The 23568-nt window shown below is 46.4% G+C and overlaps 2 protein-coding genes across 2 annotated transcripts in view; one reads left to right on the top strand and one right to left on the bottom strand.

Annotated features, from left to right (window-relative positions):
* PI4KA (phosphatidylinositol 4-kinase alpha) overlaps positions 1 to 23568 on the bottom strand; it is a 113542-nt gene that overhangs the window by 55364 nt on the left and 34610 nt on the right. Inside the window, exons 12-19 of the mRNA XM_007091068.2 lie at positions 23222 to 23322; positions 22235 to 22364; positions 21114 to 21246; positions 19757 to 19852; positions 19207 to 19390; positions 18651 to 18754; positions 16079 to 16247; positions 13833 to 13883 (exon numbers count right to left, since the gene is read on the bottom strand). Of these exons, the coding sequence (XP_007091130.2) occupies positions 13833 to 13883; positions 16079 to 16247; positions 18651 to 18754; positions 19207 to 19390; positions 19757 to 19852; positions 21114 to 21246; positions 22235 to 22364; positions 23222 to 23322 (968 nt within the window). The remainder of the gene's footprint in view (positions 1 to 13832; positions 13884 to 16078; positions 16248 to 18650; positions 18755 to 19206; positions 19391 to 19756; positions 19853 to 21113; positions 21247 to 22234; positions 22365 to 23221; positions 23323 to 23568) is intronic.
* On the top strand, positions 179 to 9211 carry SERPIND1 (serpin family D member 1). Its single transcript, XM_007091067.3, has 4 exons — positions 179 to 1097; positions 5112 to 5385; positions 7332 to 7476; positions 8374 to 9211. Exons 1-4 carry the CDS (start codon positions 179 to 181, stop codon positions 8563 to 8565), a joined length of 1530 nt encoding a protein of 509 aa, XP_007091129.3. The 3' UTR covers positions 8566 to 9211.

Below are 23568 nucleotides of genomic sequence, written 5' to 3'. Positions count from 1 at the left end.
GTTTATGAAACCACACAAAATATTAGTTACCTGTTTATCTTCACCAGCTTCTCTTAAAGTTCATGATCCTAAAATGGTTAAGCACTCTGACTCCCAGGGCACCTTCCTGGGTCAAAACCCAGATGACTGCTTGTCATCTGAGCAGTGTGGTAGCAGGTCCATGAGGCCACCTCTCACCATGTCATTGGTTTTCTCTCCCAGCTTTAGCTCTGCCAAAATGAAATGCCCATTCCAACCCCTCATCATTTCTCTCATCCTAACGTCTATATGTGGGAGCAACAGCCTGGCTGGTCAGCTTGAGAAAGGAGGGGAAGATTCTATATCCGCAGACCCCCAATGGGGGCAGTTAAATAGCAAAAACCTGAGCATGCCCCTTCTCCCTGCTGACTTCCACAAGGAAAATACGGTCACCAACGACTGGATCCCAGAGGGGGAGGAGGACGAGGACTACCTGGACCTGGAGAAGATATTCAGTGAAGATGATGACTATATTGACATCATCGATGCGGTTTCGCCAACCGATTCAGAGGCTGGCGAAGGGAACATCCTCCAGCTCTTCCAAGGCAAGAGCCGAATCCAGCGTCTCAACATCCTCAATGCAAAGTTTGCTTTCAACCTTTACAGAGCACTGAAGGAGCAGGCGCGTCCTTCCGACAACATCTTTATAGCCCCAGTGGGCATTTCCACCGCCATGGGTATGATTTCCTTTGGCCTGCAGGGGGAGACCTATGAACAAGTGCACTCGATTTTGCATTTTAAAGACTTTGTCAATGCCAGCAGCAAGTATGAGATCATGACCATTCACAATCTCTTCCGTAAGCTGACTCATCGCCTCTTCAGGAGGAATTTTGGGTACACACTGAGGTCAGTCAATGATCTTTATGTCCAAAAGCAATTTCCAATCCTGGATGACTTCAAAAGGAAAGTAAAAGAGTACTACTTTGCGGAGGCCCAGGAGGCTAACTTCTCAGACCCTGCCTTCATATCGAAAACCAATAACCACATTCTGAAGCTCACCAAGGGTCTCATAAAAGACGCTCTGGAGAATATAGACCCAGCTACTCAGATGATGATTCTAAACTGCATCTACTTTAAAGGTAAGAATAGCTGAGGCACCTGGGTGGCTCAGTCGGTTAAGCATCCGACTTTGGCTCAGGTTAGAATCTCATGGTTCGTGGGTTTGAGCCCTACGTTGGGCTCTGTGCTGACAGCTCAGAGCCTGGAGCCTGCTTCCGCATGTGCTCTCTCTCTCAAAAATAAATAAACATTAAAAAAAGAAAAATTTAAAGGTAAGAATAGCTTAAGTTTCTCAAAACAAATTCGCAACATACTTTTAGTGCACAGATGGACTGAACATCAAGAACTATATTCTAGAGGCTCCTGGGTGGCTCAGTCAGTGGAGTGTCTGACTTCAGCTCAGATCATGGTCTCATTGTTCGTGGGTTCAAGCCCCACATTGGGCTCCATGCTGACAGCGTAGAGCCTGCTTGGATTCTCTCTCTCTTCCCCCCTCTCTGCCCCTCTCCCATTCATGCTCGCTCACTCTCTCTCAAAATAAATAAACTATACAAAGTATTTTTAAAAAATGTTCTAGCTCTGATTTATCCAGGAAACCAAGACACAGGTTAGCTCACAGGGAAGACGAGGATGGGGTGATGGTGGCAGCTGACACTGAGCCCTAACTCTGTGCTTTATGCTCACTGAATCTCCACCAAAACCTTGTTATTAGTGTTGCATGTTACAGATGGAGCCGCTAAGGCACAGAGAAGTAAAATGAGGCTCCCAGGGCACACAGTCAATTAAGGGCAGAGCCAAGGTTGTCCCAGGTTGCTTTGTTAAATTGGAAGAAAAAATGAAAAACCTTTTTAGAATTTGGCCAGCCTAGATTTGAGGGTTTTTGGGGTGTTTTTTTTCATCTCCTTCCCCAATTATTGGTAAGCAGGAATATGGACAAGAGGCTGAAGACAGATGTATGAAAACTGTTCAGCTTGACTAACTGACATGAACACCTGCAACTCCTTTTTGGGATACTTATGCACTAATGGGCAGGAGGGGGCGGGGAAATATACTATTATTTCTAGACCAACTGTTCTGTGCCAGTCAAGAAAGGAGGACATTCCCCAACCCCACACCACTATGCACGTAGGACCCCTGGGATCCTAGAAATAAATTGGCAATGGACTTGTAAAACCCAGACCTCTTTCATAGTGCCCTCACTGGGACCTGAACCAGAAGAAACCTCTACCCCACTCTGCAAGCCTAGAGAGCCAGAGGGCAGACACAAGGAATGAGTCTACATCTCAACGACTCATGGTGACACACAATCACTCTCCTCTCTGCCACCAAGAACTGGCAGGCACCAGCTAGAGTCAGTCCCCCAGGCCTGGGAGGCCACGCTTCTTCGCTACTTAGCTCCAGTGCTGGTTATAGCAGCCCAGGGACGTGAAGGACAGGAGACCTCTCTTGGCTGCTGCTCTGAGGTGGTGGGGCTGCTGAAGGTAAGCCGAGACCTCCTCACAGCTGTGTCAGGTAGGCATTCTGCCAGATGGGCAAAGTAGGGCTGAAGCAGCCAAGACCACAGGAGGGACATGGAGGCTAAGCCAGGTCCCTGGGCTTCCCCCCCAAATGCCAGGCACACCGCTGGCCTTGTGGTGGGTAGATCAAAGGCTGAGGCTCTAGCAGGCTTGTGACAGACACACACACACATAAACTATATATACAGTGAACACATACATATAATTTTTATTACTGGCTGTAAGTATGTCTTTTGGAAGTGAGCAAACTGGAGTGTAAGCCCTGGCCTCACCACTCCCTATTCATGTGGCCTCAGGAAAGTCATTCAATGTCTCTGCGACTCAGTTTCCTCACCTTTATCACAGAGATGACAACATCTACTCTAACAGGGCTGTGTGCAGGACTGCAAGAGACAGTGATACAGTGCTAGCCCAGTATGTGGAATGTGGCAGGAGTTTAATGAACTTGAAGGAGTAAAACTGCAGATGTCAATGTCATATAATATATTAAATAGGTATGATATTGCTAGTGATGTTTACTCTGCTTCTATGGGCAACTAACCTATGTTTAGGAATGGCTTTAGAACAGCCAGTGTAAGTTACTTGGGCAGCATCAAGGCCCTCAGTCTTAATGGTCTGTGGGGCACCCCGGACACGAATGCCTATGCATTAGGGTAGCTGGATGATTAGGAATAGACAGAGAAACACAGCAGCAAGCCACTCGTGCCAGCATGGGCTTCAGAAATAACTAGGACAGTCAGTTTATGACCTCCTGCACACAGTGACCAGTGTAATGCCAAAGGGCAAAAGTGGCAAATATATGTGCGTCCTTTTCCCCTCATGTTGGATAGTCACTTAATTTAGTGTTGGAATCAGAGGGATGAAATGCTAATAGGAGTTAGTCTTTCATTGATGCTTATCAAAAAGAAAGGAAGGTCTAGAGGTGTACTTTATTTTATTTTATTTTATTTTATTTTATTTTATTTTATTTTGAGAGAAAGAGAGTGTGTGTGTGAGTGGGGGAGGGGCAGAGGGATAGAGGGAGAGAGAGAATCTTGGGCTCCACATCCAGCTCAGATCTGACACAGGGCTCAAAGTCATGACCGTGAGATCATGACCTGAGCCAAAATCAAGAGTTGGACACTTAACTGACTGAGCCACCCAGACGTCCCTAGAAGTGTAATTTTAATCACCAGCTTCTAAATCTGTTACTAATTTGATTTTTAATTACAAATGTTATAACCACATTGCAAAGCCAATAAAAACAGAGGTTGGGCCTCAGGAGGAAGTCAGAAGAATCCTAGGAGACATGTGACATCCGTGGTTGCAACAACCTGGGGGCAGGGGGAAGCACCCCTGGAATCTCAGGGGCAAAGGTCAAGGATGCTGCTAAACACCCTACAAGGCAGGACAGCCCCCACAACAGAGAACTTCCCAAATGTCAACAGTGCCGAGGCTGAGAAGCCTGGGGCAGAGGCCCGCACAGGGAGAAGGAAACCTAGCTCCCATCACAGGCAGGCTGTTTAAACCTCCTCCTAAAGAACCTCCAGCTTACCTCATCCCAGCAGTTCTAACTACCAACTGGAAACCTAGAACAAGTTACTTAGCCTCTTTGTGCCTCTGCTTCCTTGTCTGTAAAACAGGGCTAATAATAAAAAGCATGCACCTCATATGGTTGCTAGGAGGAAGGAATGAGTGATCCAGGAGAGATGCTTAGGGGAACGCAGGCACACTGCCAGTTCTCCATTGTCAGTCAGCAGTCATTAGTAGCTACCAGCACCTTAGAGCTAAAAGAGAGGCGTGCCTATTCCTGGATACAGTGTTACACCGGAATCTTTTTTTTTTTTTTTTTTTAGTTTAGTTATTTATTTTGAGAGAATAAGAGTGAGAGAGAGTGTGTGTGTGTGCAAACGAGGAAGGGGGGCAGAGAGAGAGAGGGAAACAAAGAATCCCTGGCACGTTCTGTGCTATTAGCATAGAGCCTGACCTGGGGCTTGATCTCACAAACCATGAGATCATGACCTGAATGGAAATCAAGAGTCAGATGCTTAACCGACTGAGCTATGTAGACACCCCACACCCAAATCTGATGTGAAGATCTGATGGCATCATCAGTGTGTGCAGCTAGTCCCTATGGAATCGCAGAGTGGAAAGGATGAAAGCCATCAAACTAGAGCTGTCATGAGAAAAAAGCTACTCTTTTTATAGATCAACAACAAGCAGAGGTCCAGGCATGTTAGGCATCTTGCTAGAGTCAAACAACTAGTTAGTGCCTGCATCTACACCAGAATTCATTCCAGTCTATTTCTCTACCATTATACGCTTCCTACAAGTATGTTAGCATTCTGACCTTCTTGGAATCATTTAGAACAGTGGTCCTCAAAGTGTGGTCTCTGGACCAGGAGCATCAGCATCACCTGGGAACTTGTTAGAAATCCAAGTTCTTGGCTCAAATCAGACCTACAGAACCAGGGACTCTGGGGGTGGGCCCTGTAGCCAGAACAAGTCCTTCGGGTGTTTCTGTTGTACACTTACATGTGTGGACCACTGCTTTAAAATAACATTTTAATAAAAGCCTTGTTCTTGTTGACTTTACAGGATCCTGGGTGAATAAATTCCCAGTAGAAATGACACACAACCACAACTTCCGACTCAGTGAACGAGAAGTAGTCAAAGTTTCCATGATGCAGACCAAGGGGAACTTTCTGGCCGCAAATGACCAGGAGCTGGACTGTGATGTCCTGCAGCTGGAGTATGTGGGGGGCATCAGCATGCTAATTGTGGTCCCTCACAAGCTGTCTGGGATGAAGACCCTTGAGACACAGCTGACACCGCAGGTGGTGGAGAGATGGCAGAAAAGCATGACAAACAGGTACTTTAAGCTGAATGTTCTTTTGATCTCTGGGAGGCTGGGAGAGCCCAGGAATACTGGGAACTTTGGTCATTTTAAGAAGGAAGCTGTGTGCACAAAAAAAAACAAGAACTGTTACACTGGGCCACTCTTGTTAATTCAGCCCAAATTTCCTGCTGAGAAGTAATCAGAAAGCATCTGTGAGAAACACATCTGCCTTCCCTATGACAGTTTCAGAAGTGAGGGGCAGGTGACTTTGTGCCAGTATGGAAACAATCCTGGCTCTGCCATCTAGTTGCTCTGTGGCTTTGAGCCCTGGCTTTGTCATCCGTAAAGGTAGCATGATTCCATGATTTCCCAGGGTCACAGAGAGAAATAAATAGAAATGTAATATTGAGCATCCCTCACAGCGCCTGGTGCCTGAGAGGTGTTCAACAAAGATGAGCTTTCCCTTTCCTGAGCAGGAAATCCTGTGGTCCTTGTAGCCTATTAAGGACATGTCACTCATGATTTTCCTCTTACTATTTATTACTCCATAGACAAAACTACAGGTTTTAAATATTTACTATGACTATTAGCGGATCATGGCAGAAAGAATAAAAAAGTTGTTTTTCTGCTTTATTTAATACTGGCTAGGCCCATATTAAGATATGAATTTGGTTCAGATTTCCTTTTGGGACAAGAATACAAAGAAATGAGGGATGCCTGGGTGGCTCAGTCGGTTGAGCATCTGACTCTTGATTTCGGCTCAGGTCATGAAGCCAGGGTCATGGGATTGAGCCCCATGTCGGGCTCTGAGCTCAGCATATGGCCTGCTTGAGATTCTCTTTCTCTCTCTCTCTGTCTCTCTCTGTCTCTCTCTGTCTCTCAAAAAGAAAACAAAAAAAGTCCCCTCTTGTGCCTGCATCCTTCTTAACCTCACTGCCCATGACCTCCTACCCTGAGCCAGGAAAGCCTAACCAGCCTGTCCATTCCATTCCTCAAGCCACCCCATACTGGCCTCCAAACAGCATTCCCAAAACACCCTCCCACTCCGCCTCCTCTTCTCATAAGCTCTCTGTGGGCTCCCTGCCCATGGGATGTGGCCTAGCTTCTTGGCTAGGCCCACAGACACAGCCCCCATCTAACCTGCTCCAGCCCTCCTCCTCTTTCCTCCCCACCTGCCAAGTGCCCCATTGTACCCCAGCCAGACCACAGCCTTAAGCTCCCTCCAGGCTTTGCTCATACCATCTCTCAAGCTGTGGCAGCCTCCAGGCCACAGGAATATCCCTCCTCCCCATCCCCTGTTGGATGGCTCCAGTACTTAGATCTATTCTAGTTGTTCAGACATTATCATACCACCTTTACAATTCTGTTGCTCCACACATGTGAGTACTGGCTTGGCAAAAGGAAAGCAAACTCTTGAAAAGGGGGACCATGTCTGATGTCCTCTTTATCTCCTTCATGTGCTGGACTTGGCCCTATGGGCACTAGAGTTGCTGTTTATCCATAAGGACTGAATGTGTTGAGGCAAGGACTGAGAACATTTAGCACTGTCTGGCAAATGAAGGCTTCTTTTTTCAGTACACTGACCAGATATTTAATTGCTTACTTAACGAAATAAGAAATGCCTAAAATCAAGGACCCAAACAAGAGAATTATTTTAGATACCCTCAAACCATAAACCAGTAACCATTCTGCTGCTGGCCAGGAAGGCAGGATGTGAATCCCACAGTATGGAGGAAATGACTGCACAGTACTAACCATACCTCCATTTTAAGGAACTGGAATCATAATGGATGGTCTCTCCCAAATCCTCAACTGACAGTACTAGGATGTGAATTTTAAGAAGTGCTGCATTAATTCTGTGGTAAAAGCAACCTGGGGTTGGTGGGAGAAAGGTAGGTTGTGGACATCTGAGGGAAAGACATGATTCTTGTATAACTTGTGGTTCAATAAAACTGGGCCCCCTTTCCTTCTCTGATCAGAACTCGAGAGGTGCTTCTGCCTAAATTCAAGCTGGAGAAGATCTACAACCTGGTGGAGGCCTTGAAGTCAATGGGAGTCACAGCACTGTTTGACAAAGACAGCAATATGGCAGGAATCTCAGACCACAGGATCACCATCGATCTGGTAATCTCTCCCCTTGTCCACCCTCTGCACCTGACCCCAGGATCTTCCCCCAGCAAAGCCTCCCTCCTGTCTCAGAGATGCTCAGGGGTGCTGGGTCTGCTCTCCCTGGGTCTGTCAGGCACTGAGTGGGCAGGGTAGTCTGTTTTAGGGAGCACCATGGTAGCCCCCATTCCCACTGACAGCAGAAAGAGATGGGGTGTGTGCTCCAATCTGTGAAATACCTACACCCAGCTGAATCATGAAAGGCTCATTAAATACATGCAGAGACACTGCATGACCTGCATGCTGAACTTAACACAACCACAGACACTTCACAAAAAAAGAGAGAATACCAGTCCAAACAACATGCAGATCGAGGCCCAACCCTTCTGGCAATGCACCTAGAGCTGCTCTCTTGCTGGCAGACCACTCATACTGTCACCAGTATGAGCGACTGTAATGTTGGAGTTTAAAGATACACACTGTTTAGGGGCGCCTGGGTGGCTCAGTTGGTTAAATGTCTGACTTCGGCTCAGGTCATGATCTCATGGTTTGTGAGTTTGAGCCACGTATCAGGGTCTGTGCTGGCAGCTCAGAGCCTGGAGCCTGCTTCATATTCTGTGTCTCCCTTTCTCTCAGTCCCTCTCCCACTCAAAATTTGTCTCTCTCAATCTCACAAAAATAAACATTAAAAAAAAAAAAAAGATACACAGTTTACACAACACAGGTTCTGAGCACAATTACTGCACCTGGAAGGAGGTGAGCAAGACCTTCAAGGGTCCTTCTGACCAGCTGTGGTTTGGGCCTTGTATGCGGTCTTTCCACCCTGAATGAAAGGAGACTCCACTCTATTCTCTATCCCTCCCTCTGTGTGCCCACTGATGGGATCTGACAACTTTCCTTTCCATTTTCAAACAGTTCAAGCACCAAGGTACCATCATGGTGAACGAAGAGGGCACCCAAGCTGCCGCCGTGACCACTGTGGGGTTCATGCCACTGTCTACCCAAGTCCGTTTCACTGTCGACCGCCCCTTCCTGTTCCTCATCTATGAGCACCGCACCAGCTGCCTACTCTTCATGGGGAGAGTTGCCAACCCCACCAAGTCTTAAAGGTGGAGGTCTGGGCATTTCAAGTGTTTTGGGGCCACTCTGTAATTCTGGTTCCATTCTAACAATGAGAACGGAGATGTTTTGCCATCATGGCTTTCATGGTTTATGCTACCATTCTGAAATCGAGGCCCATAGGAGACAAGAAATTTACAAACGACCAAGAAGCTCACTGGAATCAGTTCAGCACAGTGAATAATGCCAGCAGTTCATAGAAGTTAATGTACCTGTGACATGTCAGCTGTTACCTAGAGGGTGTCAACAACATACAGATGGGTTTACTCCCTCCTCCTCAGTGCAAACCTGTGGAGGTCCTGCCTGCACACCTCCTTACCCTGCAGTCCCCGTCCTTGAGCATTTGGCTCTATTACTCAAATTACCAGCGCTCCTCATCTGAACACAGAACACAGAAATGAGCTGCAGGACTAATTTCTCACCTCTCCCAAGGCTGGTGCCTAGGACAGACGCAACCTCATGACATTTAAGGGGTGACCTGGGTGTTAGCGCTTCATTCTCTCGAGGTTCAACCTTCCAAACTGATGCTAAATGTCATCTATATTTCTGCTATCACCTCACTGCTGCCCAGAAGACAGCATGTACACATGGCCATGCTTCCTACCTTAGCGATAAATAAATATCGCCACTTTTACTGTGTCTGTTATAATTTTCTATTTTTTCTCTATTGAGGCTCAAATAACTACGAAAAGCCAAATTCAAAACAGCTGACATCCCTAGGAATGACAGAAGTTGACAATAAGCAACTTGAGTTCTTCACAGTGACTTATGTGCTACACATGGGGCATGTTCCTCAGGATCAGGATGTGGTGAGTGAGGGGGCAAAGATGTTGTAGATGGGGCTTTGTGGAAATTCCTGAAATGCTAGTCTTTAAGTGGGGCACATGCTCCAGCTTTATGCCTGGACACAGGGAGACCGTCAGACAACTTCCTTTAGTAGGTCTGGTTTGAGAAAACAGGTGGCATCTGAGGAATATGTTTCCAGATCCTTCCTTACTTGGATAAGACGAGTGGAATCCAAAAAGGCTGCTCAGAATTCAAGAGTGGGGGCACCTCTGCAGTCTGGGGATTATGGGCAGTGACAGGGAGAGCATCCCAAGTGCTGTGTGGCTAACTCTGACCCCCACAGGAGAGGTTTTCTCTTCCCTTTTCTGCAGAGGAGGAAGACCAGGGTTTGAGCACAGGTTGGCTTGACTCCAGGGTCACCCGTGGAGTCTTGTCATAGAGGGTTTTAGACTCAGTGAGACCGATTCCAGTTATGGGGCAGCAAAAGCAGAGCACCTCATGCTCCCCATGGTAGGGGGCGCTGTGATGGGTGTGCAGGCAGGTTATCACTGAATCCTCATACCAGCTCTAGGGGTTCAAGCTGTTACCATCTTCTTTTGGCAGCTGAAGAAACAATTAAAGGTCACAGAGGAAACATGATCTGTCCCAGGCCCTCCTGTTAACTCTTAATACACCTCTCTACCTGCTTCCTTCCCAGCTTCCTGCACCAGAGCCTCCACCTCCTGTATTTACTGACCAGTGCAGGACTGAGGCTATGTCTTTCCCTATCACAGTCTCCTGTGCTCTTGGGAAGCCCTGAGCTTGCTGACACCCCACTCCTTGAATTCCTTCTCCAATTCACTTCCACACAGTCCTTTCAGGAAATGCTTGCCCTGCATTTTTTTTTCTGCTGGTTCCTCGTGCCCCTCCCATTCCTAAATGTGGCTCTCTCAAAAACTCTGCCTGTAGCCCTTTGCCATGCCTGTCCCCTACCCAAAAGGCAGCCGTCTCCCTTCCAATGTGACCTGTCCCACTTCGCTGGAGCCAGCCCTCCTCTGTGACCTGGCCCAGGTCAAGGCCCTCCATCCTCCATGCTTTTCATTCACCTACATCCACTCAGAATGCACTCAGACCCCCTTTTTCAGAAACTAGCTGATCCAGGTTTTAAGGCCATAGAGTATTAATTCAAAGCACAGACTCTGGGCCAGGCTGCCTGGGTCCCAACCCTGGCTCTGACAATTAGCAGCTGTGGGACGCTGAGGCAAGTTCTGTGCCTCAGTTTCCCTACCTATAAAATAGGGATAATAACAGCACCTACTTCGCAGCATTGTTATAAAAATTAAGGGAGTTAATGCTTGGAAGGGGTTTACGTGAGTGTTTGGTGCCTAGCAAGAGTTAGGTAAGGCCTTCTTATTACTATCTTTGGTGAGAAAGTACCTAGCCCAGGGGTTCCTAACTGGGGGTCCCTGGGTGGGTTTCTCCCACTCAGCTTCCTGAGATTAAATGCAAAATCTTGTGAAGAAATGCCTTTCTATGGAAAGAGAGGGCAAGGCTTTCAAAGGAGTCCATGACCTAAACTCTGTCAGTTCACAAACCTAATTTTACAGGCACTGAGAGAATAAATAACCTGCCCAAGGCTACAAAAATGACTAGTGGCACAGGTAAACTAACTCTCAGTGAAGTGCACAAATGTTTTCTGAGCAGGAAGCATATCTTATCAAATCACTGGTTTATGACAGTGGAGCACACAGGACTCTAAGCATTAGATACCTTTCAAGGTGCTTAATTAACACCTTGGCTAGACACCAAGAGAAGCAATTTAATCAGGATATTTCTAAAGAAATACTTTTCACAAACTTGCAGGTCAAAGATCACCAAACCTAAGCTCTGAAGGAGCCTCAGAGATAACGTGACCTGGCCTCCAGTGACTCCCTCCAGACTCTTAAGGTTACTGATAAGTCACTGATAAGCTGCATTTGGACAGACACCCAGGCTTCCTGCCCCAAACCCACTGGTTCTTCCACTGAACTAAGTACTTGGAGACACTCATCAAAAGATGCAAAACAGAGTACCTTTTTCCAAAAGAAAGGAAAGAAAGGAAAAAAAGAAAGAAAGGCAAACATTCTTTAAAAAACGCTTTGGAAACTAGTTTCTCCCAGAGGGTCCAAGGGGTAAACCAGAAAGCAAATACAAGATCCCATGATCTCTGTGCTCTTTGTTGAGCAATAGAATCAAATATTTGTTTCCTCCCCCGTAATATAACCATTAACTTTTGTTAAGACTACAATACTTATTCTATTCATGTAAAAGGTCACTGCAGTGGAGTAAACAAAGTACTTTAAGTGAGTGTGTGCTTGCCTATCACTGCTAACAGTCATGCCTACACTGACCCAACACTTCAGAGGTTCATCTCCATCTTTTTGAGAAGCTCTGTGAGCAGAGTAAGCATAGAGAAGCTGTGATGCTCACCCAGGATCACACACACAGTACCAGGAGTCCAACCCCAACGGTTGTGATCCTAAACCCTATGTATTCCCAGCCAACCTCATCAGTCATTGCTCCCAGGAAGTGCAGAGTGCCCTCTATGAATTTCTTCTATGCATTTATTTAAACTCTAAATGATAACAGCTACACATGCTGTACCCATGTGCCTGGGTCACAGAATTCTGGTGTTCAAACTCACTAGAATTCACTGAATCGAGTGTCACCCCAAACATGCTTCCTGGCTGCCAAAACCTGCTCTCTCATGGAGCCTGCTGCCAGCCCTTCTTGCCTCTAATAGGCCAGAAGAGTGCCATGGACTTTATGCCCCTCACCTTTCCCTCCATCCAAACAAAGGATCCATGTACAGTGGTACTTCTAAAACACAATTGTACACTAGTCAATATCAAGTATAAAGAGAAAATGTTTATGTTTTTAAAAACCAATGGAGATGGTGATGAAAAATACTGTGGCTGAGAGTCTTGGCCATTCTCAAATCCTCAAAGCCTGTGGGAGAGCACCTGATCACAGGTATGAAGGTGGTAAAATTCCCAAGGGGAAGTGAAAAGCCATCATTACAGGGAGGCAGCTACAGGTGCAAGCTACACAAGCAAACTTGTAGGCCCCCTTGTCCCCTCAGGCACATTCAGGAAAAGCAGACTGTCCTGACCCAGATGCAAGCCAAGTCAGCTCCTGCTCCAGAATTGGCCACTTATAGGGTGAGGGAGAAAGGAAAGGACAGGCAGAAGGAAGGTGAATAGAAGCAGAATGCACCACAATGTGCAACCTGTGACATCTTAAAGGTAAATGATAACAAACCAGTCAGTTTGTTATTTTTCACCCACCTTGGCCAGCTAAAATCAGACATCTAAGGTCTCCAGATTCTGAGTGATGATGTAGAATGCAATAAGTACAGAAACTTAGATCAGCAGAGGTGCCTCTCTGTCCACCTGCCTGACCTCTAGGCCCCTGGGTCACCCTGGCAGCTTGGGAGGTCAGCCCCTCTGGCGTTCCATGTGAAGGGACATGCATGTGAGTGCTCAACAGTCAAACTGCTGGGGGTGGGGTGAAGTGGGAAGGAACTGGAAGGCAGAATCAAGGGCTTAACTAGAAGGTAGATTTAGTGGAAGCTAGAGAATCACAGATGAAAACAAATACTAGAACCTGGGGCCCTGACTTAGGACTGGCAACTGGGAACTGAGAAAGGGGAAAACAATTTCCACAAAGGTCATATGGGAAGAGGTGGCTGTAGGTTAAGACAGGACAAAATGGAGACAGCCTCTCCACCATGGAAGTGCTATGGCAGAGGATGGGGCCTATGTTGGGAGCTGCCTACCATGGCAGTGGGCGGGACTGTACCCCAAAGTATGACCAGCCTGCTGTGTCAACAATGCCCCCACAGAGCGCACTGAGGGCTGCAGCTCCAAGAACCAGGCACCGTGCAGAGGCCCCAGGACTCATCTCACTGGAGGGGACCGAGAGGGGATGGAAGCAGAGCCTGCCCACCGTCAGTCAGAGGCACCAGAACAGGTTGTGAGACACAGGACAAACCCAGAGTCACACCTCAGACTTGGGAGCCACACAAGAGGGAACCACAGTGCGTTTCCTGGTCAACTGGCGAGGCGGCTCAGACAGAGCACGGAGAAAGGGAGTAAGGTGGTATGGCCACAGCAGGCACCTACCAATAGGACAGTCCCAGAACAGCTGGAGGTGGCACATGTACAGAATCACTGTGGCCCCCACGCAGCATTCTGCTAAGGAATTTGTGGTGTACCACTAGGCACCACTGAAAATATGGTCACGGTATCTGAAGTTTAAAACCACTCAGTTGATGGGAGGTGGGAGGGAGGGGAGGGAGGGGAGGGAGGGGAGGGTAGGTGATGGGTATTGAAGAGGGCATCTTTTGGGATGAGCACTGGGTGTTGTATGGAAACCAATTTGACAATAAATTTCATATATCAAAAAAAATAAAAATAAAAAATAAAACCACTCAGTTAATGAATACTCACCACAGCGATTACGGGAATGAGTACACCCAAGTTCCCCGCACTGCTAGAAGCCTAGAAAAGAATGGAATCGAGTCATCGGAAGCATGTATTTCTTTCATTAAAAGAGAAAAAGACAAACATAGTGTTAATTTCAAAGAAATTATGAGATACATACAAAGCGATATATAAACATGCTCAGCCATCATCATTTTAATAGCAAAAAAATGGGAAACATGTTAACCAGAACGATTACATAAATCATGGCCCCTGTGTATAATGAAATACCACACAGCTGTTAAAAAGACCGCTTTTGGGGCACCCAGGTGGCTTAGTCAGTTGAGCATCTGACTCGGTTTCGGCTCGGGTCATGATCTCATGGTTCGTGAGTTCAAGCCCTGCATCCCCTGCTTGGGATCATTTCTCTCCCCCTCTGTCTGCCCCTCCCCCATTCCTTTCTCTGTCTCTCAAAATAAATAAACTCGAAAAAAAAAAGACAACTTTCTGAAAAATATTTACTCATCCTTGGAAAGTCCCCACAGCAAAATCAGGATTTCAGAGTATGCTATAAGTCCCAATTATGTAAAATAAATATATTTGCATAAAAAAATCTAGGAAGGAGAGCACCTGGGTGGCTCTGTCAGTCTCTGTCAGTTAAGTGTCCAACTTTAGCTCAGGTCATAATTTCACAGTTTGTGAGTTTGAGCCCCACTGACAGCTCAGAGCCTGGAGCCTACTTCGGATTCTACAGTTCCTTCTCTGTCTGCTCCTCCCCCACTCATACTTTGTCTCTCTCTCTCTCACACACACAAAAATAAATAAACATTAAAAAATCTAGGAGGAAGTCTTTCAAAATGTCAGTAATGAGTAGAGGGATTATGGGTGCTTTTTACTTTATTAGTTATAGGTTTCTGCATCTTTTCTATAATAAACATATATTCTTTCCAAGTTATGGAAAATGTGGGGGTTACTTAAAAAATAACTAGAAAAAAAAATGAATAACTCTAAAAGGTAGGTTCCTGGAGGCTCCTGGGTGGCTTGGTTGGTAAAGCGTCCGACTTCAGCTCAGGTCATGATCTCACAGTTTGTGAGTTCAAGCTCCATGTCGGGTTTATGCTGACAGCTCAGAGCCCAGAGCCTTTCTCTGCTCCTCCCCCACTCGTGCTATCTCTCTCTCTCTCTCTCTCTCAAAAATAAATAAACATTAAAAAAAAATGTAAAAAAAGAAAAATAGAAATCAGTCACCCAGATTACTGTCGGAGGAGTCCAGCAGAGGAAGGCTAAATTAGAGTGAAGGGTTTCAGAACCCCATATTGTACCAGCTACTCCCCCTTGGCCAAGATTTTCACACAGAGGGCTCCTTTTCATTTAGTTTCCAACTTAGCTGTCACCTCCTCAGAACCTCACATAGCCCGATCTAAAATGCCCCTCACCTCACTGTCCCGTTTTGTTTTTGCTGTCTGCAGGAGAAGGCAATTTGCCTACTCACTTCCATATCCCCAGCACCCACAACAAGGGTCAAGAAACTGTGGCCGATGGCCAAGTATGACCCACCACCTGTTCTTAGAAATAAAGTTTCACAGGAGCACAGCCACCCACCCATTCTTTAACTGGCTTTATGCCACCAGAAGAGAGCTTAGTTGCAGCAGAGACTATATGGCTCACAGAGCCTAAAACAAATATAATCTGGCCCTTTACAGAAAAGGTGAGCTGATCCCTGATCTAGGCACACAGTAGGCAAACAGCAACTGTCTGGGGAAGGGGAAGGGGAAGGGGAAGGGGAAGGGGAAGGAGAGGAGGGGAGGTGGGAGGAAAAGACAAAGGAGGACAAAGGTGGGGAGTCTGGAAGAGAGACTGGTGCCAACATGACATGTCAAAGGGGAGATGATGGGAAAGGAGGCTTAACCCACTTCAACCCCCCTAATCTATTTGGGACCTTGAGACCTGTCGTTTTGTCTGTCCCTGTGGACCTGTCTCCCTGGAGAGCCCAAGATTAGGTCAGATCGGGCCCTTCTCATGTTGTCACTGAGTTCTGATGAAAGCCTCAGCCCCCTGACTTCATGATGACTGAGAGAAGAAAGAGTGGGGTCTGGGGGAATCCACACTAGGTTGCTGTCACTTACCACCCTGGGCTGAAGGAGGTAGCTGCTACTAGCCAGACATGGTCCTACAAAAAAACCACCCTCTCAGGATCCCTGAGAAGGAAGCTTAACCCCTTTGTTCTTGCATTTTACCAGATGCCCCAGGGTGACTGGCCTCCTCCTGCCTACCTTCAGGGCGGGTCCCTTCTCGCTGGCCCGCTCGCTGGCGCGCTTTCCCTCCAGCCCCAGCTGCACAAACAGCTCCAGCAAGTTCATGAGCAGCTCGTCCACAAGGTGCTCGTCCTGGATGTTGGCTGCAATGTTGGCCAGGGCATTGATCACTGCCAGGGAGCAGTGCCTGGTGGAGAGAGAAATGACAGCTGCCACAACACAAGGGCCTACACTGCAGGGGTGAGGCTGACTAACTCTTGCCTCATCACACCCCTCTCAGTGCCTGTGAACAGAGGAGCCCTCCAGAGGGGATGAACCTCTCTGTGAACACCAGCTCCTAAAGGAAAGTCAGCTGCTATAGAAATGGCTTTAACCTCTCCAGACATGCATTAAGGACCTTGGGGAACTGTTTAGGTTCCAGGAATCCACACCTATGGAACTTGTGAAGGTCTTAGGATACTGTTTTCTGAGTGTCGAGAGCCCATTACATAGCTAAAATCCTGGCTGGACCCTGCTTTCCTTTCAAATTATAGGTACCCTTAATTCACTATTACCATCTATAAAACTTTCCTTTGATGATCAGGTTCTTCCCCACGCTACCTCCAGCCCACAGCATTAGCTCACATCAGACACTTAGGAAGCACTCAGTGGCTCTGGGACAACCTACATCAGGACAGTGCTGGCCCCACGTAACCCCTGGACATGAAGCTGATGATGCCCTCCCCAGCCAGAGACAGCAAACCAGCAAGGCTGGCCTGGCTTCTGAAGGTGCTGGGGGCAGCCAGAACCTGCCACTTGCATGCTATGTGACCCCAGGTGAGAGGCTCATCTTTGAGTCTCAGTTTCCCCCTGAGTAAAGCAGGAATAAAATAATTCCTTCTTCACAGGGTTTAGGAGGAATGAAACACTATGTGTGAAATACTGAGCACACCATACCGTCTAACCCCTGGAAATCTCTGAGCAAACAGCACCCCCTTCACAGACACGTGAAATCCTGGGAGGTAAGGGAAAATAAATGGCAGTAAAAGCTTTCACTGGTAAGGAAGAGGACAAACCACTTCTAGTGGCAGTATCAGAAAAGGCTTAATGAAAGAGTGAACTGGAGTCAGAAGTTGAAGAGTTGGTAGGCATGGAGAAGGCCAAGTACTGCCCACAGCAGTAAGACAGAGGCAAGGGTCAGAAGGAAAACAGCAGGGGCAAAGACACAGAGGAGAAGATGTGAAGGCCAAGGAGGTACAGGAGTCACTTTCAGGACAAGGAAGCAATGAGGGAAAGAGTTGTTTTGGTCCATGTGTCAGTTTCTTCACAGAGACCAGAATAGATAAAGGGGAGGTGAGCTGACTGCCTCCCTAAACTAGTCCTTAGGCTGTTCTGGTAGCCTAGGCTCTCAATGGAGGCAGTGAGAAGGCAAAGAAATGACAATGCCAAGAGCTTGCATTTATCGAGAGCTTTCCCATATATGATCTCAATTATCCACACAACTAGAGACAGGCATTCATTTGACAGATGAAAATATGGAGGCACAGAGAAGGTGAGATCATTTTTGGAGGTCACACAGCCACACTCCCACCCACTAAATTGACTCAGAGAGAATTTCAGAGCGAGGCCTGCATGTAACGATCAGGAGGGGAGACCATAAATGCCAACAAAAGGGCAACATCTCTTCCTCCCTGCCTCACCTCTCTGTCCCTCTCTTCCCTTGATCTGTCAAACTCTATTGAGATCCTCCATATATGGAAAGATGTGCCCTGCCCTTATGACACTCCCAGTAAGGGCAAGGAATAGACAAGGAAGCATATCTTGGACTTCTGGAAAAACCAGCCAGACTTTACACAAATATCAAACATGTAAAGATGTAAAATGTCTACTCCCTTTGGCCCTCCAAATTCCACCTCTGGGAATCTATCCTGAGGAAAGCATCAGAGACACTCACAGATATGCAGCTATTAGATTGTTCAACGTAGCACTTGCCAGCAGAAAAACTGGAAAATAACATCCAAGCTAGGGACTAGTTAGAAATATCTCAGTGCTGGGGCACTTGGGTGGCTCACTTGGTTGGACGTCTGACTTTGGCTCAGGTCATGATCTCACGGTCTGTAAGTTCAAGCCCCATATTGGGCTCTGTGCTATAGCTCAGAACCTGGAGCCTGCTTCAGACTCTGTGTCTCCCTCTCTGCCCCTCGCCCACTCACGCTCTGTCTCTCTGTTTCAAAAATAAATAGACATTAAAAAAAAAATCTCCATGCTGCTATATGATGGAACACTACACAGCCATTAAAGATGACAGGCACATGGAGGAACGTTAATGGCATGGCTTATGTGCTGTTACATAAAAAAGTGGGTAAGCTGGGTGGACACTATGAGCCTGTCTGGAGTCACAGAGGGTTTGGGGTAATGACACTGACATGGTCAGCTCCAGATGGCAGTCGCATGGGGTCTTCCCCTCCTGGTTGTGAATGCACTAATTTGAAGCACATAATGCTTTTGTAGGAAGAAAAGTTTATTCAAAAAATAAATCCCCAAACTTCACACTTTCAAAGACGGCTAAAAACTGTCATGATCTAAGTGACAATGAGGTCTAGAGAGTTACCTATAGCCATGATCCTTGTAATCTTTAGTAGCTGAGTACACGACAGAGCTGGCCTTCACACTAATCTGCTGGAAGAGATTCCACACTTCCTGATAAATGTATTGCTGGAAGAGAGTGAGGGACAGTTAAACCATGTCATGACTTCTCCATGAAAGCACTCCTTGATACATGGAAAAGGCCCCATCATTCAGAGGGAAAGCTTCTGGAATCATGCATGGACCATAATAAGGCCCTGAAAGACCATCAAGGGCATCCATTCCTAAAGTTTTAGGCAAACCTCAAAGGCTAAAAGGGAGATGGTTTCAATGTAAATCCTATTACATGTTATTAACATCAGCATGAAATAAGTTTAAAGAAACCTCTTTTATCCCTAGCTCTTATGGAACCATGATACTATTCTCTTTTACTTGGAAAAAATCTCCCTGTTCAATGTCAAGACAGTTGTGAGTATTTAATTCTACAGGGTAAATTTAATCTATTTTAACATTCCTGATAGTCAAAGGAGTGTAACAAAGCTTGCATAGGGTAGTGGGTTTCACAGCAGGTCCTGCCTTACGTTTCCGGTGATAACCAGGCAGCCTAGCTGGTCGATGATGAGAACGTCAAGGGGGGAAGGGGGCTGGCAGAATTTCTGTTGCAGGATCTGCAGAATTGGTTCCATGACCTTTGGGGTGTCCCTCAGGGCCACCGCAATGTGTCCCAAGGCTCGGATGGTGTGGTCAGGAATCAAGTGAGCGTCTCTATGGGAGGGAAGAACAGAGGCATTCTCAGAACAGTCTTCTGGGAAACGAAACCCAGAAGCTTCACAAGCTACAGCTAACAGGAACAAACGTTACCACAGTCATCTGACAGTGGCAGCCTGGAATTGTTAACTACCAGAAGAAACATAAAGTCCCTGGCACTGGGCAGTAAGACAGACATCTTTCTCTGCTCCCAAACAGTGGTCCAGGATTGATACTCTACGGTAGGTTTGAACTTAAATCCTGGGACAGATCTGATGCACAACTCCAGACTGCAAGAAAGAGCACAAACATGCAAGACACCGGGTGGCTCCCCAGGTAGGCCTGCAGGGAACACCTGGCTGCCCCCTCAGGGATGGGACGTACTTGTCACTCTCCTGGGAGATGTAGAGCCGGTTGGAGAGGCTGGCCAGGAAGGCCTCCACGATCACTGGGTCCACAGTCAAGCCAGCTTTCAGGCACCTGGGACATAAGGAAACCCACACAGCACTGGGTATCAGAACAACAGATGAGTGTTTTGTGTTTGCTTTTTCCCCTTTGTCAGGTCTACAGAGTTTAAAGAACTGCTCTGAGCATTTTTTCCCCAGAAATCTGAATGAAAGTCATTACATAGAATGAATTCAAAGAATTGCTGCAGATTTTTCCCACTTGATAAATATCTCAGTCGGAAACAGTAACTTCATTATTTGACCAGAACAGTTTCCTTCAGAATGTTACACTCACCCTAATCCCAATTTAAAATTTCCAGCACTGTTCCTTAACAGAAGTCACAGTAACTAATTCAAGACAGATGGTCCCAGGACAGCTGAGGGAATATTAAATATTATATCAAGGTTTTAATAGTATGGAGAAATGCTTATTTTCTAAAGAAAAGGGGAACTTTTAAAAGCCCGTAAGGACACAAAATCTTTTCAGGCATCTCTCACTCTCTGCATCTGTTTGGCTCTGAGGACACAGGCAGAGAAGAGCATGTGTCTGATAGAAAGGGGCCACCACATTCTCTCAATTGGGCTTCCGACAGCAAGGAGCCAGAATTCAGATGGAAAGATATATTTTCACATAAATCAGAATATGTGTGGTTCCTGAGTTCGGAGAGCAAGAGTTCACATAGCAGGAGCCTGGGCAGCAAGGTCACGTGATCATATAAACCGCATTTCTTATACTAAAAATTACACAGAAGAAAAAAAGAAGAAACGTGACAATCTATTGTTACTCTGGATGGCAGGCTGATGGATAATTCCTTTCCTTCTACTTTTCTATACATTCTATAAATTTTCTGTTTTTAATTACGTTTGTGATCAGGAAAAGAAAAGAAGCTTTATTTTTTTAATATGAAATAATCCCTCTTTTTAAATCAGCTATAGGTTTAAATAATCAGAAACAAGCTTTAAAAAATTACAAATCTGGGGCGCCTGGGTGGCGCAGTCGGTTAAGCGTCCGACTTCAGCCAGGTCACGATCTCGCAGTCCGTGAGTTCGAGCCCCGCGTCAGGCTCTGGGCTGATGGCTCGGAGCCTGGAGCCTGTTTCCGATTCTGTGTCTCCCTCTCTCTCTGCCCCTCCCCCGTTCATGCTCTGTCTCTCTCTGTCCCAAAAATAAATAAAAAACATTGAAAAAAAAAATTAAAAAAAAAAAATTACAAATGTTTCTTATTTTTTAATAACTGTATCTAAAACTTGTTTCCTTCCTCCCCAGGTCACCCTTCCCTCTGGCTGGTCTCCCACCTGCAGATGTTGTCAATGGCAATGTCCCGGAGCTGCTCATACATGGAGGGTTGGCTCTTCTTTCCCGACATGACATTCAGGGTTGACTCAGAATGCTCGTTGGTTACACTGATTTTTATATCATTACCAGCAACTAAATGTAAAAATTCAAGTATGTATCTAGTTAAGCCTGTCATTTCCCATCCCCTTTTCCATAATTCAAAATCAAAATAATATGCTGATGATTTTTAGCTTATAAAAGCAACCCCTCTAAAATGATTTGAACAAACATTTCAGAAACAAAAGTGAGAAGAGAAAGGATGAAACAAACATGTTTAAACAAAGGGAAAAATATTTAAGTTGCAAAGTGATAAATATGTAACACAGCAATTTCTTAAGAAACAGTTCAAAAGTCCTGATGAGCACCCACAGGCACCCAGCCCCGAGGGTGAGACATGCCCTATCACCAAAGGTTATCTAGCTAACGTGCAAAACCGGTAAGGGTAGGGGGTGAGTGTGAGAGCAGGAGCCTTAGAGCCACAGAGACCCCTACTTGTCCCGGGGTCCAGGGAAAAGTCTTTCACCTGCTGAAGACTGGGTTTCTTCATCTGAAGGGAGAGAATAAAGCATCCACCTGCACAGGACTGGGTGGGATAAGCAATACATTAGAGCCCCAGCAGGTGTTAATGAATGCTAATGGTTACAGGTGACCAGATTTGCTCTGAACCTGTGCCATTGTTATAGAAACATGAAAATACACTCACAAGGCAGGGATAGGGACTAGCTGAGATGGAGCATGGACAGTTCCTGGCCCAGTGTCTGGGACACATTGGATTCATGCTTTATACTGCCTCAGTGACAGAGAGAGCTAAAACCCCTCAGTCATAGGAGTATATGCAAGGGGAGGGTGGAGGAAGGAAAGAACTGAAGCCTGGAGGGGGTCATGTAGGGAAAGCCATGAAGAAAGGCGTGAAGAAGGAATGAGCCAAAGTACAGTGCAGGGTTGCAGCCCAGCCACAACCTCTCAGTCACAAAATGATGGTGGGCTTGCACACAAGGTCATGTGGATCTTTTCTTGGAGCCTCAAGAGCACATGGCGCATAGGGACTGGAGAGATAGCTTTGGGTACAGCCATCCATTACCTGTGTGGTATTGACTGTGGCACTTATAGAGCTTCACCAGCACGGGGGATGGAACAACCAGGAAGTCCCGCAGAGACGGCGTCACCGAATGTACCACCACTGGGAACCTCTCACACAGGCGGCCCAGACCCTGTAACACACCATCGACCTGTCACACAACCCAGGTTGTGGCCGGCTGAGCAGGTCCAAGCAGTGAGACGCTGAATGCTTCAGATACACAAGTTTGACCAGAAACTTCTAAGGTCAAATCTCCCAAGGCCACTTTGGCCATGGGGCAAAACAAGACAGAAAAAAAGGAGGGTCTAGACTCTGCTCAGCCTAAAGGGAGATATATTGCTAAAGTGTGTCCATTTCTTTTGGAAACAAATTTAGGGGAGAAAGGGTATACAGTATGATTTTTGAACAACGGCAAATTCAGAGTTACTGGGGTTTGTATTTCAGCAAGATAAGAGAGCAGAGCTGGCACTGTAGACCTCAGGAGATGTCTTCAACACTTCGCCTGCGACCTTGGGAATGGCCCAGTAGATACAGGGCAGCCTCTTCACAAAGAAGTACTCAGTTGTGCCTGGAAATGACAGAAATCCCTGGCACACTGTCAGCAGTGACTCCCACTCATTGGTGAACTGTGTCCATAGCAGGCTCTAGTTCAAGTTCCTAAAGACAACAACAGCTCAAGGGTGCATAGGTGGCTCAATTGGTTAAGCATCTGATTCTTGATTTTGGCTCAGGTCATGATCTCATGGTTTGTGGGACTGAGCCCCATGTTGGGCTCATCACAGCACAGAGCCTGCTTGGGATTCCTCCCTCTCTCTCTGCCCCTCCCCCACTCACCCTCTTTCTCTCAAAATAAACAAATAAACATTAAAAAAAAAAAAAAAAAGACAACAGCTCAGACTCTGCTGCTGGTATGCTAATCAGAGCCTGAATGATGTAACAAGAAAGCTTTGTTGATGGGATCGAAGCTTCTTCAGTGTCAGTGAGACTGACCTGCAGACAGCAGATAAGCAAGGGCAAATGGGCAATGATGACTTTGCTGGATGTCTTAGACTGCAGCTTCTCAGACAGCTTGATGCAAAGATTTTCTGCACCTAAATTCAAAATCAGAGGAGGGTGTGGACAATTAGCAAAGGTAAATTTTACAAAATACATGTTCACCAATTAATCACATAACTAAAAGCCCAGAGGCATACTTTGTGCAGGCTTTATTAATAATAGGTGGTTACACCAAGAAGTATTTACAGGCAGGCATCCTTAACTGAAAACTCATCTCTGTTCCTTTTCTGTTGTTGTGAAAACACCATCCTGCATTGTATGTGACTGCTCTCTCCTCTCTG

Source organism: Panthera tigris, chromosome D3 (assembly GCF_018350195.1).
Source record: "Panthera tigris isolate Pti1 chromosome D3, P.tigris_Pti1_mat1.1, whole genome shotgun sequence".
NCBI lineage: Eukaryota > Metazoa > Chordata > Mammalia > Carnivora > Felidae > Panthera > Panthera tigris.
Note: the sequence above shows the minus strand (reverse complement) of the source record. Positions and strands in the feature narration are given on the sequence as shown.

Bases quoted from the DNA above. Each gene is read 5' to 3' on its own strand.
- SERPIND1 (XM_007091067.3), top strand. From the start codon at position 179: ATGTCATTGGTTTTCTCTCCCAGCTTTAGCTCTGCCAAAATGAAATGC. The intron at 1,098-5,111 runs GTAAGAATAGCT...TTGACTTTACAG, and splicing joins AAACTGCATCTACTTTAAAG to GATCCTGGGTGAATAAATTC. The intron at 7,477-8,373 runs GTAATCTCTCCC...ATTTTCAAACAG, and splicing joins ACAGGATCACCATCGATCTG to TTCAAGCACCAAGGTACCAT.